The sequence below is a fragment of the Microtus oregoni genome, unplaced genomic scaffold, assembly GCF_018167655.1.
Source record: "Microtus oregoni isolate MIOR12 unplaced genomic scaffold, Mior012 000077F_ref0000221, whole genome shotgun sequence".
NCBI classification, from domain to species: Eukaryota; Metazoa; Chordata; class Mammalia; order Rodentia; family Cricetidae; genus Microtus; species Microtus oregoni.
Genome location: NW_024544029.1, coordinates 5,787,968 through 5,803,371, shown reverse-complemented (window position 1 = coordinate 5,803,371; position 15,404 = coordinate 5,787,968). Strand labels below are relative to the sequence as shown.

General features: G+C 45.8%; 1 protein-coding gene across 2 annotated transcripts in view; it reads right to left on the bottom strand.

The window, feature by feature from the left end:
• Positions 1 to 15,404, bottom strand: part of Lima1 (LIM domain and actin binding 1) — a 114,963-nt gene that overhangs the window by 14,945 nt on the left and 84,614 nt on the right. For both annotated transcript variants that reach the window (XM_041642497.1, XM_041642498.1), the window contains 5 exons: positions 15,283 to 15,364; positions 14,295 to 14,437; positions 10,105 to 10,209; positions 3,917 to 3,974; positions 761 to 870 (listed from right to left, as the gene is read on the bottom strand). In XM_041642497.1, the coding sequence (XP_041498431.1) occupies positions 761 to 870; positions 3,917 to 3,974; positions 10,105 to 10,209; positions 14,295 to 14,437; positions 15,283 to 15,364 (498 nt within the window). The remainder of the gene's footprint in view (positions 1 to 760; positions 871 to 3,916; positions 3,975 to 10,104; positions 10,210 to 14,294; positions 14,438 to 15,282; positions 15,365 to 15,404) is intronic.

The following is a 15,404-nucleotide window of genomic DNA, read 5'->3' as shown; positions in this document are numbered from 1 at the left end:
TTCCTTCCTTCCTTCCTTCCTTCCTTTTGGTTTTTTGAGACAGGGTTTCTCTGTAGCTTTGGAGCCTGTCCTGGAACTAGCTCTTGTAGACCAGGCTGGCCCCAAACTCAGAGATCTGTCTGCCTCTGCCTCCCGAATGCTAGGATTAGTCACTTCCCATCTTATTTCTTGGGACAAAGTCTCTAACCGAACCTTAAGCTTATCTATTTGGCTAGACTGGCTGGCCAGCAAATCTCAGATATTCTCCATCCCCCGTTTTGTTGTTATCTTGTTTGCCTTAAACTTATGGCAAATCTTGTCTCACCTCTGAACTCACAGCAACCCTGCTTCAGACTCCTGAATGCCAGGATTACAGCCGGAAGCCACCGTGACAAACTAACAGACTTGAATGGCCTGGAACTCAAGAGACATGCTCACCTGCTTTTTGAGAGATTAAAGGTGTGTGCTACCATAACTGGCTGAAAGTGATTCTGTGTGTGTGTGTGTGTGTGTGTGTGTCCCAGGAGGCCAGAAGAGGGTGGTGGACCATCTGGAATTGGAGTGAGTACTGGGAATTGAACCTGGGTCCCCTGGAAGAACAGTGGGTGTTTTTTACCCAGTGAGCTCTTTCTCCTGCCCCTGAAAATGACCCTTAGGCATACCTTTCCTGGCATCATATTGAGGACAGCCAAAACAGGTAATGCTGAACAGAGTGATAAAAACTGCAAAACATGGAACCAGAAATAAGAGTCTAGGACTCGACAAGCAAGCACTACCATACCTTCACCGTTTTGGAAGGAGAACTTTCCGGAAGACTGGAGGTTCTGGCATCAGGACTCAGTGGCTCGGGGTGCACAGGCTGCGGGGCCTCACTCTTCACCTGGGAGGCACCTGATAGAGTCAATGAAGGCAGGCATTTTAGAGTAGCTCGGAGCAAGGCTCTTTTGGGAAGAAAAGCATGGTTCCCACAGGAACCAGTCATCTTAGCCTCAGAAAAAAAACCTGCTTTCCTGTGGAAGAGGTTCTAAACTGAAATCGCCCTGGGCTCCCCCAGGAGTCAGGCTGCCAGCACACAGCTGGGACACAAACATTGTGTGACATTCTGCTCTGAGGCGACTGCCATTCCTTAAGGCTGTGTATAGATTTTGCTGGTTTTGGTAGTTGGCATACTCCCAATGATTTCTTCTGCGGCGCTTCAGCTGAAGCTGAAGAGGGTCTTGCTCTGGGTGGGGTAGAATTTGTTATGTAGACCAGGCTGGAGATTTACTATGCTTCTTCTGTCCAAGCGCCGGGACTGAAGGTGTGCCACTATGAACAGTTTGCTTTGGATTAGTTTTAAGCAGATGTCAATAATGAAAATACCACATAAAGGTTTTCTTTCTAATTATTTAAGCAACAGCAAATAAATTAAGTTCTTGCCAGTGTATGTATGTCCCAATGAAACTCGGAAGATATGGAAAAGCCATTCACACAGCTGGTAAAAGACCATTTAAACAAAATTCCTGAGTCTAAAATTGGGGCAGCAAGATGGCTCTGGAGGTGAAAGCCCTTACCACTAAGCCGGAGGCCCTGAGTTCAATCCCCGACACCCGTTAGTGAAGAAGAGCACAGACTCCCACAAGCTGGCCTGAGTCCTCATGAAAATAAATAAATAAAATATAATTTTGTGAGAGCTGTAGAGATGGCTAAGATGTTAAAAGCCCTGACTGTTCTTCTGGAGGTTCTGAGTTCAATCCCCAGCAACCGCATGGTGATTCAGAATCACCTGTAATGAGATCTGATACCCTTTTTTTTTTTTTTGGTTTTTCGAGACAGGGTTTCTCTGTGGTTTTGGAGCCTGTCCTGGAACTAGCTCTTGTAGACCAGGCTGGTCTCGAACTCACAGAGATCCGCCTGCCTCTGCCTCCCAAGTGCTGGGATTAAAGGCGTGCGCCACCACCGCCAGCTATCTGATACCCTTTTCTGACACACAGGCATACATGCAGACAGAACACTCTACACATAATAAATAAATCTTTAAAAAATGTTTTTAAAGAGCAAAGCAGCATAGCACTGAAAGGTAATGGTTTGTTTCTAGAGAAAAGAAAAAGAAGGAAGAAATGTATTGCAAACCTAATTTTAAAAGACCCTTTAGTTCAAGCAAACGAACATGAAGGTACACTTCTGATTTCAGGCTGAGTGCTTCTGGGCAATCGCAAGGGAGATTTATAGCCATCTGCTTGACTTGTGCTCTGACCTCCGTTTTGAGGGTTTCTGTGTCCAGATTTGTTGTGGGGGAAGCTAGAAATCTATACATATTTAAGAACAATTCACTGAGCTGGGTAAAGAGGCACAGCCTTTAATCCCCACTTGAAGGCAAAGGCAGGTGGATCTCTGTGAGTTCAAGGCCAGCCTGGTCTACATAGTGAATTCCAGGGCAGCCAGGGCTATGTAGAGAACCTCCACACACACAAAAAAGGAAAAACCAAAAATAACAAAACAACAGCACACTGAAAATCAGCAGTGGCCTCAGTATCACGAGCATTACGGCGTAATCTCACATGTCTAACTGCAGCATCCAGGAGGCACGGGCGGGGGAGCTCAGGAAGTTCTAGCCCAGTGGGTGTGAGACCAAGTTAGAAAAGTAAATAAATAAAGCAGAGATAGCAAATGGTTAGGGAAACCCTTTATATGTGTAGCTTTTATTGGTTAATGAATAAAGAAGTTGCTTTGGTCTGTGATAGGGCAGAGTAGAGCTAGGCAGGGAAACTAAACTGAATGCTGGGAGAAAGAAGGCAGAGTCAGAGGGAAGGCATGGAGTCACCAGAGAAGACAGACACTGTAAGCCACAGCCACGTGGTGATACCTAAGTCATTAGAAATGGGTTATTTTAAGATATAAGAACTAGTAAGAAAGATGCTTAAGCTATTGGCCAAACAGTACTGCAGTTGTTATAGTTTCTGTGCGATTATTTCGGCTCTGGGCAGCCGGAAACAAATGAGTAGCCTCTGCTTACAGTAAAGTAAAACCCAAATCTTTTATCTTTGAGGAACCAGGCTTACAATTACTTCAAAACTGTATAAAATTATGTCAAAACTTAGCACTTTGAGGAAAAAAATCCCTAAGCCTTTAAATGTTTCCCCATAATTAATACAGTTCTTCTTGAACACCTTCTACTAAAATAAGACTTCAAGATCAGTTTATATAGCTTCGGACTTGGAATAGTTCAGTGCAAAAGGTAGGATAAGTTCAATGAGAGAAATGTTGTTAAAAGTTATTCTTTTAGTAAGGGATGGGTAGATGGTTCAGAAGTTAAGAGCACTGGCTGCTCTTTCATAGGACCCAGGTTCAATTCCCAGCAACCACATGGTAACTCCTGTCTGTAACTCCAGTCCCAGGGGATCTGATGCCATTGTCTTAATAGGTACTACAGGCACATGGTACACAGACAACTCAGGCATGCATATATATATATATATATATATATATATATATATATATATATATATATATATAATAATGAATATACATATACATTAAATAAAAATAAATAAAAATCTCAAAAATTTATAGAAAAAAAAAGTTAGCCGGATGGTGGTGGTGCACACCTTTAATCCCAGCACTCAGGAGGCAAAGGCAGGTGGATCTCTATGAGTTCGAGGCCAGCCTGGTCTACGAGAGCTAGTTCCAGGACAGGCTCTGAAGCTACAGAGAAACCCTACCTTGAAAACAAACAAGCAAAACAATAACAAGAAATCTTTGTTCCATGTTACCATGTTACCCACATGTAACTCAACTTCTTCCTGAGCTATGAAAAGAGTGAAGGGTGTTCAAACAGCAGTCCCGAAAACCCAGTGGAAACTCGGATGAGCTTAGCTGCTGGTGTGATGTGGGGCATACCGCACCACTGTGTGCTGTGTCCCTAACCCACCGTGAAGGGCTAAGAGCAAATGCTTACAGGCATCATCTTCAGCAGGGCTACAATGGGCCACCAGGCTATTCTCAGTCGCAGAAACCTACAGGAAAAAAACAAAAAAGATTAAGGGGAATTAGGAAGCACATTAAAAACAAAAGAGCAGACCCGCTGCCAAGGCCATAAAAACCTGCTGACTCCAGTTAGTCACTGGCTGCCTGGGGGAAAATAACGGCCCCAGAACAGCTGAGCATTTAAACAAGAGGCAGCAAACGTCTTTTACGAGGATATTAACGTGCCTCTCAATTACAGAGGAACACTAGAACAGACTGCATTCAGCTGCCAAGTGTGCCTGTCTCCCTCATAAAGAACTTTCAAGCCGTATCTCAGGAAGCAAAAACCAAACAAAATCCCATGGCAAGGAGAGCGAACCCCTCATGTGCTGAGAATGATCCACAGCAAAGGCTAGGAGCATCTTTAAGTACAGGAGTTATTGTTACTCTTATTTTCCTGGTTTTGTTTCTGTGTTTTGGGTGGAGAGGTTGAGACTTGGGAGGTGAAGGGAAGAGGATCAGGAGTTAAAGACAATCCCCTTGCTATACTGTGAGTTTGATATACCTGGGTTACAGTATATCGTGTCTCAAAAAAATAAAAATAAGGATAAAAGTAAAAAATTAAAAAAGAAAGAAGGAAAGAAAGAAAGAAAAAAGGAGCAATAGTTGAAGAAGTTGGCTCTTCTGTTAAGAGCACTTGTTGCTCTTTTGAAGGATCCAGGTTCAATTCCCAGCACCCACGATCATCTAACTCTAGTTAGTCCCAGGGAATCCAACACCCTCTTTTGACCATTTCAGATGTTACATCCAGATTGTGGGGTCGCCCCAAAACACCGCAGAGTCACCCCCAAAACACCACAGAGTCTGCACTCATATGTAAAAGCAAAGAACCTTTATTCATGCTTGAGCTTAGACTTGTCTGAATCAGTGTTTAAGAGAAAGTACCAAACGCAGCTGGGCTAGAGGTTGAAGTGAGGGGATTTCCAGGGTTCAGGGCCCTGATTGGCTGACATTTGTCTAGGGATATTGGCAAAAGGGGAAATATGTGAGTCCAGGGCTTAGGGACAGCTTATCTAATGGCTGGAATGTCAGGTACTTCCCTTTAGACGCCAGCCCTCCCTGGATGGTGTCAGCTGAAGTCTTTTCCTGGAACCCAGTGCTGCCTCCTGCCATGGCAGCTGTGCCGCCTGGGCCCCACGTGTGGCCAGGCTGCCCTGGTCATCAGATACCAGGAAAAGCATAGTGCACAGACATACACACATGCAAAAAAACTCATACACATAAGAAAATAGTAATAATAGAAATATATATCTAAGAAAAAAATTAAAAACAAGCCAGGCGGTGGTGGCGCATGCCTTTAATCCCAGAACTCAGGAGGCAGAGGCAGACGGATCTCTGGGAGTTCGAGGCCAGCCTGGTCTACAAGAGCTAGTTCCAGGACGGGCACCAAAGCTACAGAGAAACCCTGTCTCGAAAAACCAAAATAAAAAAAAAAATAAAAACAAACAAACAAAAAACCCATACTGACACACCTGCGGGAAAACCCAAAAACCAACAGAAAAATTCAAAATGGCAGTTTGTTTTTTTTTAAAAAAACAAGAAGCAGATCTTTTTTATCTTTTTTTTTTTAAGATTTGTTTATTTATTTATTATGTATACAGTGTTGGTATCAGACCTCATTACAGATTGTGAACTGAACTCAGGACCTCTGGAAGAACAGTCAGTGCTCTTAATCTCTGAGCCATTCCTCCAGCCCAAGAAGCAGATCTTATGCATAGGTACTATATCCTTTCCTCAGAAGCCATCCTGGTGTACATATTCCATCTTTAAGATCATGATGCTGGTTTCAATGGGCGACACCAAGTGTCTCTATCCAGATGTCTGAAGAACCAAATACATTTACAGTGGAGACTAAGTTGTTGGCGGACCATACCTGAACGCTACACCAGCATTTTCCCCTACTCTATTTTCACTGCGGGAACTCGACCTTGGCAAAGAATAAACCAGAATAATCACAGTTGATATTTGCTGAGTGTTTAACACATGACAGGCATTGAACTGATTGCCTCAACATGCAGTATTTCACTTAATGATATGAAATAAATTTTTTGGCTGGGCGGTGGCAGCATACACCTTTAACTGTAGCTCTTGGGAGGCAGAGGCAGGTGGATCTCTGTGAGTTCAAAGCCAGTCTGTTCTACAGAGCAAGTTCCAGGACAGCTAGAGCTGTTACACAGAGAAACCCTGTCTTGAGAAAACAAAACCAAAACCAACCAACCAAACAAACAAAATTTTTTTTTGAAATTGCTTGGTCATAAAAAGATCTTCACTGCTGGCTGGTTGGCACATGCCTACAAGCTCAAGAAACAGAGGTAGGAGGGGCCAGTAATTCAGGGTCATCCTTGTCTATACAGTAAACTAGATGTTAGCCTATACTATATGAGACTCTGTCACCAAAACCCAAAACCAAAGACCTTCAACTCTAGTGAATTTGTAGGCGCATCCATCCTGGGCTGTTCTTCCCTAACCTTTAACCCAGTCCCCTTGAACACTTAATGTTGACGTCCTGTAATTGCACATGGAGGGACAGATATTGTTACTACAGGCACTTCCAGGCAGGAGCCCCAGAGACCACGCTCAGACATCTCATTATAGAAAAGGCAACGGCTTGACCAAGCATGGCATTTCAAGAAAGTTCGCGGAGAGACTGCACGGCAGTTAAGAGCACTGGCTGTCCCTGCAGAGGACCTGCGGCCAATTCCAACTCCCACATGGTGGCTCACAGCTGCCTGTCACTTTAGTTCCAGGCTGGCCAGTGCCCTCTTACATTCTCAAAGGTAAACAAAAATATGTGTGTGCTTGACTTTTTGCTTTGTTTTGTTTTTCTGACACAGGGTTTCTTTGTAGCTTTAGAGCCTGTCCCGGAACTAGCTCTTATAGACCAGGCTGGCCTCAAACTCAGAGAGATCAGCCTGCCTCTGCCTCCTTAGTGGTTGGATTAAAGAAGTGCGCTGCCACCACCACCCAGCTTGTTTGTTTTTTGTTTGTTTGTTTGTTTTGTTTTTTTGAAAGAACATTTCCTGTAGCATTAACATCTTTTTGTAGCAGACCAAAGTTCAAACAGAGAATTGGTACTGGTTAACTAAAGGCAGTCGGTCGGGCAGCCTGGAGGAGAGCCAGGCTCTAAAAAGCCTACACTGGGCAGGAAGAGCTTGCAGCGCATTTATTGTCTTTACCTCCTCCTTCCACCCACTCCCTGATTTATGATTCTCTTGCAACTCTGCTCTTTTGCACTGTAATTAAAATGTTCTGATCTTGCAGTTTGTTCCAGAGTTCTAATTTCAAATCTAATCAGCATGAAGACAATCAAGAATGAAGCACAAAACAGAATTAAGGACACCAAGAGCATCATTTTCCAGATGAGTGTTTCTTCAGTTATGATCTTGAGGTAAAGATGAGGAGATTCTCAGTGATGAGATTTTTTTTTATAGTTTATTTATAAACTATAAGGAAAATCCCAAGCATATTTGGGAAACAGCCTTCACTGGCTAGGCACGGTGACGTGCACCTTTAATTCCAGTACTTAAGAGGCAGAGACGGCGAGGTCTCTGTAAGTTTCAGGCCAGCCTGGTCTAAAGGGTAAGACCCTGTCTCTAAAAAAGGAAGAAAGAGCATGGTTGTAAGGATGTGTACAGTTTATTACTTTTTTAAAGATTAAAGTAAAATCTAAGTATGAGTTCTTTGCCTGCTGGTATGCATGTGCACCATGTGTACGCCTAGTATGCACGGATGCTCAGAAAAGGGTGGAAGATTCCCTGGAATTTTAGTTATAGACAATTGTGAGCTGCTATGTGGGTGATGGGAACTGAACCCGGATCTGCTCATTACTGCTAAGCCCAGTATAAAATTTACTTGATGAGTCTATGACAGGCAAGAATGCTGTCTACATAAATTTTTGTTTGCTGTCACTAAGCCATCCATCTTATCACAAATGTGATATTCTGGCACTCTTTCCATGGCCTCCCACTGATATCTGATTATATCTAAGCCCTTGAGGGTGGCCCAGAAGGCAGTTCCAGATCCTGCCACCTGTCTCTCACTACTCTCATTATTTACTACCACTACCTTGCCAAATCAATCAAATGGCACCTACCAAGCCAATCTCAGGTCTCTGCACTCTGCTGTGCCTGCATGTCTATTCTTTTCCTTTTGCAACCGTTCTCCACTCACGTGGCCATCCCTGCCTTTCCCAGCCACTCTCCACTCACGTGGCCATCCCTGCCATTCCCAGCCACTCTCCACTCACGTGGCCATCCCTGCCATTCCCAGCCACTCTCCACTCACGTGGCCATCCCTGCCATTCCCAGCCACTCTCCACTCACGTGGCCATCCCTGCCATTCCCAGCCACTCTCCACTCACGTGGCCATCCCTGCCATTCCCAACAGTTCTCCACTCACGTGGCCATCCCTGCCATTCCCAACAGTTCTCCACTCACCTGGCCCATCCCTGCCATTTCCAATCGTTCTCCACTCACGTGGCCCATCCCTGAACATTCCTCAACTGGGCTCAGCATCTTCCTGAAGAAATCAGGTTTTGAACTTCCACTCTCTCATGGTACCTACCGTAATAATAGCTAGCATGTTAGAAGGCAATAATCTGTTAGCTTTCTTGTACACGAAGGACACGTGGGAGAGAGACAGACAGAGGAGGAAGGAGGAAGGCTATGAATGAGAAGGAATGTGTGTGCTGTTTTTCTTTGTTTTCAAACAGAGTCTTGCTGGCCTCAAACTGTCTATGCACACCATACTGGCCTTAACCTCATGATCCCTCTTGCTTCTGCTTCCTGCATTGTTCTGCCGCTGTTGGTATTTGCTACTATGCCTGGCTCCGCCTTTAGTTTACTCCCCCTATTATATAAATTATTAGTTAATTATTAATGTGTGGGAGCGAGAACATGCCACAGCATACATGTGGAAATCAGAAGACAGTTTGCAAGAGTTGGTTCTCTCTGCCACGTTGAGTCCTAGAGACCGAGCTCAGAGCCTCAGCATTGCCCGCCAGCACCTTTTCCTGGTGAGCCACCCTGCTGGCCCAGTCTTCAGTTGTTGTTTTTTTTTTTTTTTAAGATTTATTTACCTATTATGTGTACAGTGTTCTGCCTGCTTGTATGCCTGCAGGCCAGAAGAAGGCACCAGATCTCATTACAGACGGTTGTGAGCCACCATGTGGTTGCTGGGAATTGAACTCAGGACCTTTGGAAGAGCAGCCAGTGCTCTTAACCACTGAGCCATCTCTCCAGCCCCTCAGTATTCAGTTTTTAAGCTAAGCACTTACTACATAGGATGCTAAAATCATGTGTATGAGGGCTCGGTGGTGGAACACGTGCCTAGTAAGTGCAAGGCATTGGGTTAGCCACTAGCATAACAAAATCTAAACCAAAACCATCTGAAGCACAAGTGATGTCATTCATGAGCCCACAGTCTCAGTTACTTAAGAGGCTGAGGTAGGAGGATTGCTTGTACAGGTTCAAGATGGGACTGAGACACAAAGTAAGACCTTCATCTCAAAACAAAATTAAGGTAAAACAAGCAACAAAAGAAAATCTTAAAATAGCATATCAAGTATATATTAAGACGAATATTGTAAATGATTTAAAGACAGGATCTCAGGGCTGGAGACGTGGCTCAGTGGTTTAGAGATTTTGCAGTTCTTGCAGAGGATCTGGGTTCAATCCCCAGCGCCCACATGATAGTTCACACTCTCTGTAACCTGAGCTCCAGGGGATCCTACACCCTCTTTTGACTGAGGGCGTAGTTACATGCACACTGCACATATACGCATTTGGGCAAAATATTTATACACACACGACAAAACCTTAAAAACTTTATAAAAAAATAAAAATTTTATCTCTGACCAAGCAGATTTATATAAATGACTCTAGCTTTATGCCTTCTGAGCATTTGCTGAACAAAAGAATTTCCCAATGAAGGCTCATGATTTGGTCAGCTGTAAATTACAAAGCTTCCTAAAATTTTGTGACCTGCAAAATGACAATCTGTCCTGGCAGCTGCCACCAAATTCCCAGACACTGCAGCCTGGAGCCAGAGTCCTTTCCAATTTTAAGCCCCTAATTTAGAACACATGCTTCCCTGGCAACTGGACATGGCCTTGCAACCTACCTTTTTTCCCTCCTGATGGGAGCTGCAGGCCTCGGGACCTGGGGGCACACTCTCCTTTTGCTCCAACGTAGTTTTGATCTCGCCGCCACTGGCTTTCAACTCACTCTACAAAACAGAAATAACCTGTGAACGCAAATGCTTTCCATACCGTTCTCTTCACCGCACATCTCTCAGGAACCCTGGAACACTTACAAAAATTCCTCTCATAGAACTCAGGTCAAATCAAGCGCCTGTCACAAGCCAAACCCATCGGCTGGTGAAATGACAAAAGCAGCTGTGTGGACTCAGCCCTCCTATCTCGCAGGGACTAGAGTTAGAACAGAGCCGCATCGATGGGCGCACACAGCCCGCCCACCAGCCCCCGGCATTCTGTGAGCCACACACAGCCCACCCACCAACCCCCGGCATTCTGTGAGCCACACACAGCCCACCCACCAGCCCCCGGCATTCTGTGAGCCACACACAGCCCACCCACCAACCCCCGGCATTCTGTGAGCCACACACAGCCCACCCACCAGCCCCCGGCATTCTGTGAGCCACACACAGCCCACCCACCAGCCCCCGGCATTCTGTGAGCCACACACAGCCCACCAGCCCCTGGCATTCTGTGAGCCACACACAGCCCACCAGCCCCGGGCATTCTGTGAGCCACACACAGCCCACCAGCCCCCGGCATTCTGTGAGCCACACACAGCCCACCAGCCCCGGCATTCTGTGAGCCACACTTTGACACGGGCACACACAGCCCGCCCACCAGCCCCCGGCATTCTGTGAGCCACTCTTCCAACAGCCCAGCTTGTGAAATGCAAAGCTTGTGAGTTTACACACCATTTGGGAGAAGGGAAAGGTGGTGCCAAGTGTCAACAATTAAGAAAATATACTGACCATACATATAAATGCCCGGCCTGGAAAGAAAGACAGGGATGATGGACACATATAAAAACCGAAATTATACTGAATGATACCATAAACAATCTTTTTCTATGAAACTTTCAAAAAAACAGTTTACATAAAATTTACAGATATACCTTAATCTGTATTTCTTAACTGAGCCTCAACATTAAAAGACACGTATTAGTAGTGCCATAAGGCCTAAGGAGAATAACCCTCTTTCTTCCTTGTAAAGGACACTAGGAGTAGAAAGTTAAAATATCTAAAGCCAACAGAGAGGGGTGAAGATGGCCGTTTCCTATCTTTCCTGGGCTTGCTTTCCTATTAACCCCCCCCCCCTTCTCCCCCTGCATCTCTCTCTCTGACAGGCTCCCATGTAGTCCATGCTGGCCTCAAACTGACCATATAGCCAAGGATAACCCTGAGCTTTTGATCCTCCTGCTCTACCTCTCAAGTGTCTGTGACCGTGCTCCATCTAACGTGGCGCTGTGGTGAAATGTCACCATACTCCTCTAACGTGGCGCTGTGGTGAAATGTCACCATACTCCTCTAACGTGGTGCTGTGGTGAAATGTCTGTCACCATACTCCTCTAACGTGGTGCTGTGGTGAAATGTCTGTCACCCGTACTCCATCTAACGTGGCGCTGTGGTGAAATGTCACCATACTCCTCTAACGTGGTGCTGTGGTGAAATGTCACCATACTCCTCTAACGTGGTGCTGTGGTGAAATGTCTGTCACCCATACTCCATCTAACGTGGCGCTGTGGTGAAATGTCTGTCACCCTAGTCCATCCAAAGTGGGCTGTGGTGAAACTCAAGACTGCTCACTAGGAAGCACCACCAGTTCAGACATATTCCCAGTCCCTCTCTGTGATTCTTCAGGGCTTGGGAGAAACAAAGCCATCTCAGGCCACAGGGCTAATGGAAGTGGGTGTGAAGAACAGGGTAAGGTCGGCGACTTCAAAGTAGCCAGTCTCGGCTCTGCAAATGCACCTATTAGGAGGAGATGGCCGCCAGCACTGCAGAACACACCATGACACCCACGAATTTATTGTCTGTCTGTCTCCAAGCTCCCCGTTACAATCGTGTTCTGTGAGGAATTTCAGACATTCTTTGAGGATGAGATAAAACATACTTTCCGCAAGAATTTCTAAAGACTTCTCAACTCTTGAAATCCCCAGAGCAGAACTTTAAGGAAGAAATTCTACTAGAAAAATTCATTTAGAGGCAGGATTTCTGTAGCCTGGCAGTCCCGGACCTGGCTTCAAACCTCAGCCACCCTGTGTTGCTGATATACCCCTTGAGGCTTTGTTTTTAAGGGGGAACAAAGGATGTAGTTCAATTGGTACAGCCCTGGGTTCTACCCCAGCACCAAATAAAACCATGTGTGGTGGCACTGTAATTCACCTCTTAGGAGTTGGAGGCAGGAGGACAGAATTCAAGATCAGCCTTGGCTACATGAGCAGTCTGAGGTCAGGCTGGGACACAGATTATTTCAAAATGAAGAGCAAAAAACCAGCAAGCAGGAGGCTGCTTTGTCGCGGCTGTGCCTACTCTTTCCAGTGTGCTAAAAACAAAAAAATGAGGTCGCTGAACAGGTTTTCCCACCCGAGGAGTCATCTGGGTGGAATGTTTGCACAGACAGACAGACAGACACCTCCAGTCACAGACAAGATGTAAGCTTTGCCCCTCACCCATCTCTGTGTCTCCCGAACTATGCTCAAAGGAGCATAGTTCTGCCCATTTTTCAGTCAGGGAACTCTGGGAGTTTCACTCTATTGAAATCTATACACATTGTCTCTTATTAATCTACTGCGAAAAACTGGAGTAAGGGATGAGGGTGTAGCTCAGTGGTCGAGCATGGTGTGGCATGTGTAAAAGCTATGATTTCAGGCCCCAGACCTGAAAAAAGAAGACAGGGAGGGAGGGAGAGAGGGAGGGATAAAGGAGGGAAGGAGGGAGGGGGAGGGAAGGAGGGGAGGGATAAAGGAAGGGAGTGAGGAGGAGAAGGAGGGAGGGGGAGGGAAGGAGGGGAGGGATAAAGGAAGGGAGGGAGGGGGAAAAGAGGGAAGGAGGGGAGGGATAAGGGAAGGGAGAGAGGAGGGGAGGAAGGGAGAGAGGAGGGGAGGAAGGGAGGGAGGAGGGAAGGAAGGAAGGAAGGAAGGAAGGAAGGAAGGAAGGGTGTCTCAGAGAATGGGTCCATTAGTACTGGGGAATGCACAATTATGGGGGAAAGGCCTAACTTCTGGAATACACATTATGATCTTGAGCCTGCACAGTTTCGATCTGTCCAGGAACAAATAAAGCAACATTATTCTCCCAACATTGCTAAGAACTTTGGCCATGAATAGTCACAGAAGGAACAAACTTCCGCATCCTCTAAAAGTGAGAAGCTGGGCTAGGATGCCCCTCCGTGGTACCGGACATCTCCAGCACACTTGCGGTCCTGTGTTGTTTCCCGCACTACGGTAAACGGACAAGTGAGCAGATCTGATGATGACATAAGGCAGGTGTGATGACATCCTGTGCTCCTGTCTCCTGAGTCCCACTCTGTGACTCTAAGGCTAGGTTACAGAGCAAAATCCTGTCTCAGGCTGGGTGTGGTGGCACTCAGGAGGCAGAGGCAGGCGGATCTCTGTGAGTTCTAGGTCAGCCTGGTCTACAAGAGCTAGTTCCAGGACAGGCTCTAAAACCACAGAGAAACCCTGTCTCGAAAAACCAAAACCAAAACCAAAAAAACATAAGGCGATTTTTATGTTATGTGAGCAATATTTCAATGGAAAACTTAATGCTCAATGCACTTGCACCCACCACAAAACCAAAAAGAAACTCACAATAGATATCCCTATTAAGGCTAATAAAATACTGATCATCAGTGACAATGAAAAAGTTGAGTAGACAAGCCAGGAAAAGTCTTGCTATCACTGCTGGTAACATAGAATATAAAGGAGATATGACTATGCATGCATGAGCTGGGGACGCAAAATCAGGACTGGAAAACGTATGCTTACAAAGGCAGGAGGGATATAGGACTTATGAAAAAGGACTGGCCAGGGTCAGAGGTCAGGGCCCAGGAGACAATTCCTAGACAGTGCTCAAGATGGCTGTCCCGAGCAAGTAAGAATGGTGCAGGCACGCCTTTAATCCCAGCACTCAGGTGGCAGAGGTAGGCGGATCTCTGTGAGCTCGAGGCCAACCTGGTCTGCACAGAGCTAGTTCCAGGACAGATAAGGCTATAGGGCAAAACCAACAAAACCAAAAACCACCCAACCAAAACGCAAACCGAGCAGGACACATACCCCGGCTGGGCGGCTCTGCTTGGACACGGCGGCCTGGTACTTAGCCATGCGGTCTTTGATGGAGGTCTCCGAGAGGCGTGGGAGCTCCAGACCCCGCTTGCTCTCGTTCTTCTCCGAGTTGAATGTGGAAGATGACAAATGACCTGGAAACGGGGAAATAATACACTTTGTCAGGAGACAGAAGGGGAGTTTAAATCTTGGGTGACTATAATCTAATGTAATCTAATTTCTCTTAGAAGTACAAAAAGGCCAGGTGTGGTTCTTGTCTATAGTCCCCGCACTGGGGAGGCTGAGGCGGCAGCGCCACACATTCAAGGTTAAAACAAAAAACCCCAAATCAACAACCAAAGGCACACACACACACACACACACACACACAAAGAAAATCAGAAATAGAATTGTCTTTCATAAGGTGATTTTAATTCACTTTCTTAGTAAAGTACCTTTACCATAAACGCACATTTTATATACACATTCACACACCCTAACACATACAATTTTATTATTTTTATTCACTTATTTTTTGTGCTGTGGACAAAGTACTTTGTTGGGTTTATGCTAAGCACTTGGCTACCATGGAGCCACACCACCAGCTCCGGGACAACCAATCTTGGTCTACTGAAGTTCTCCGGTTCCAGAAAATTGTGCAGTCCCAGCGTCTAGAGCCCTTCACCCCTCAGAGGCTCCCAAGTGTGGGTTTAACATACAACAAAAGCACACTGGGGAATCAGAGACCAGAGGGTCAGAAGTTCAAGGTTAACTTTGGCTACCTTGAGGTTCTAGGCCAGTGTGGGCTGGAGACCTTGTCTCAAACAACAAAAACAAAAATCAGGACAGCTAAGAGAGAGCATTGGGAACAGCTTGTAGCTAACACAGACTCCTATGTAGCGCACGCCGTTCTTCTTTAGAAGCCCAGGTTTTGAGTGCAAAGGGTTCGCTATGACTGAGTTGCTTCTTGGAGGGCCTCACACACTCTAGGCCTACTTACCCGGACCAATTTCCAAGTCATCAAGGGAATAGCTGTTCTCAGAGATCCTTCCACCTGCATTTCGGCTTGGGGTCCAAAGACTCTGTTCAGAAGACGGGAGATACTGACGTAACACTCAACAC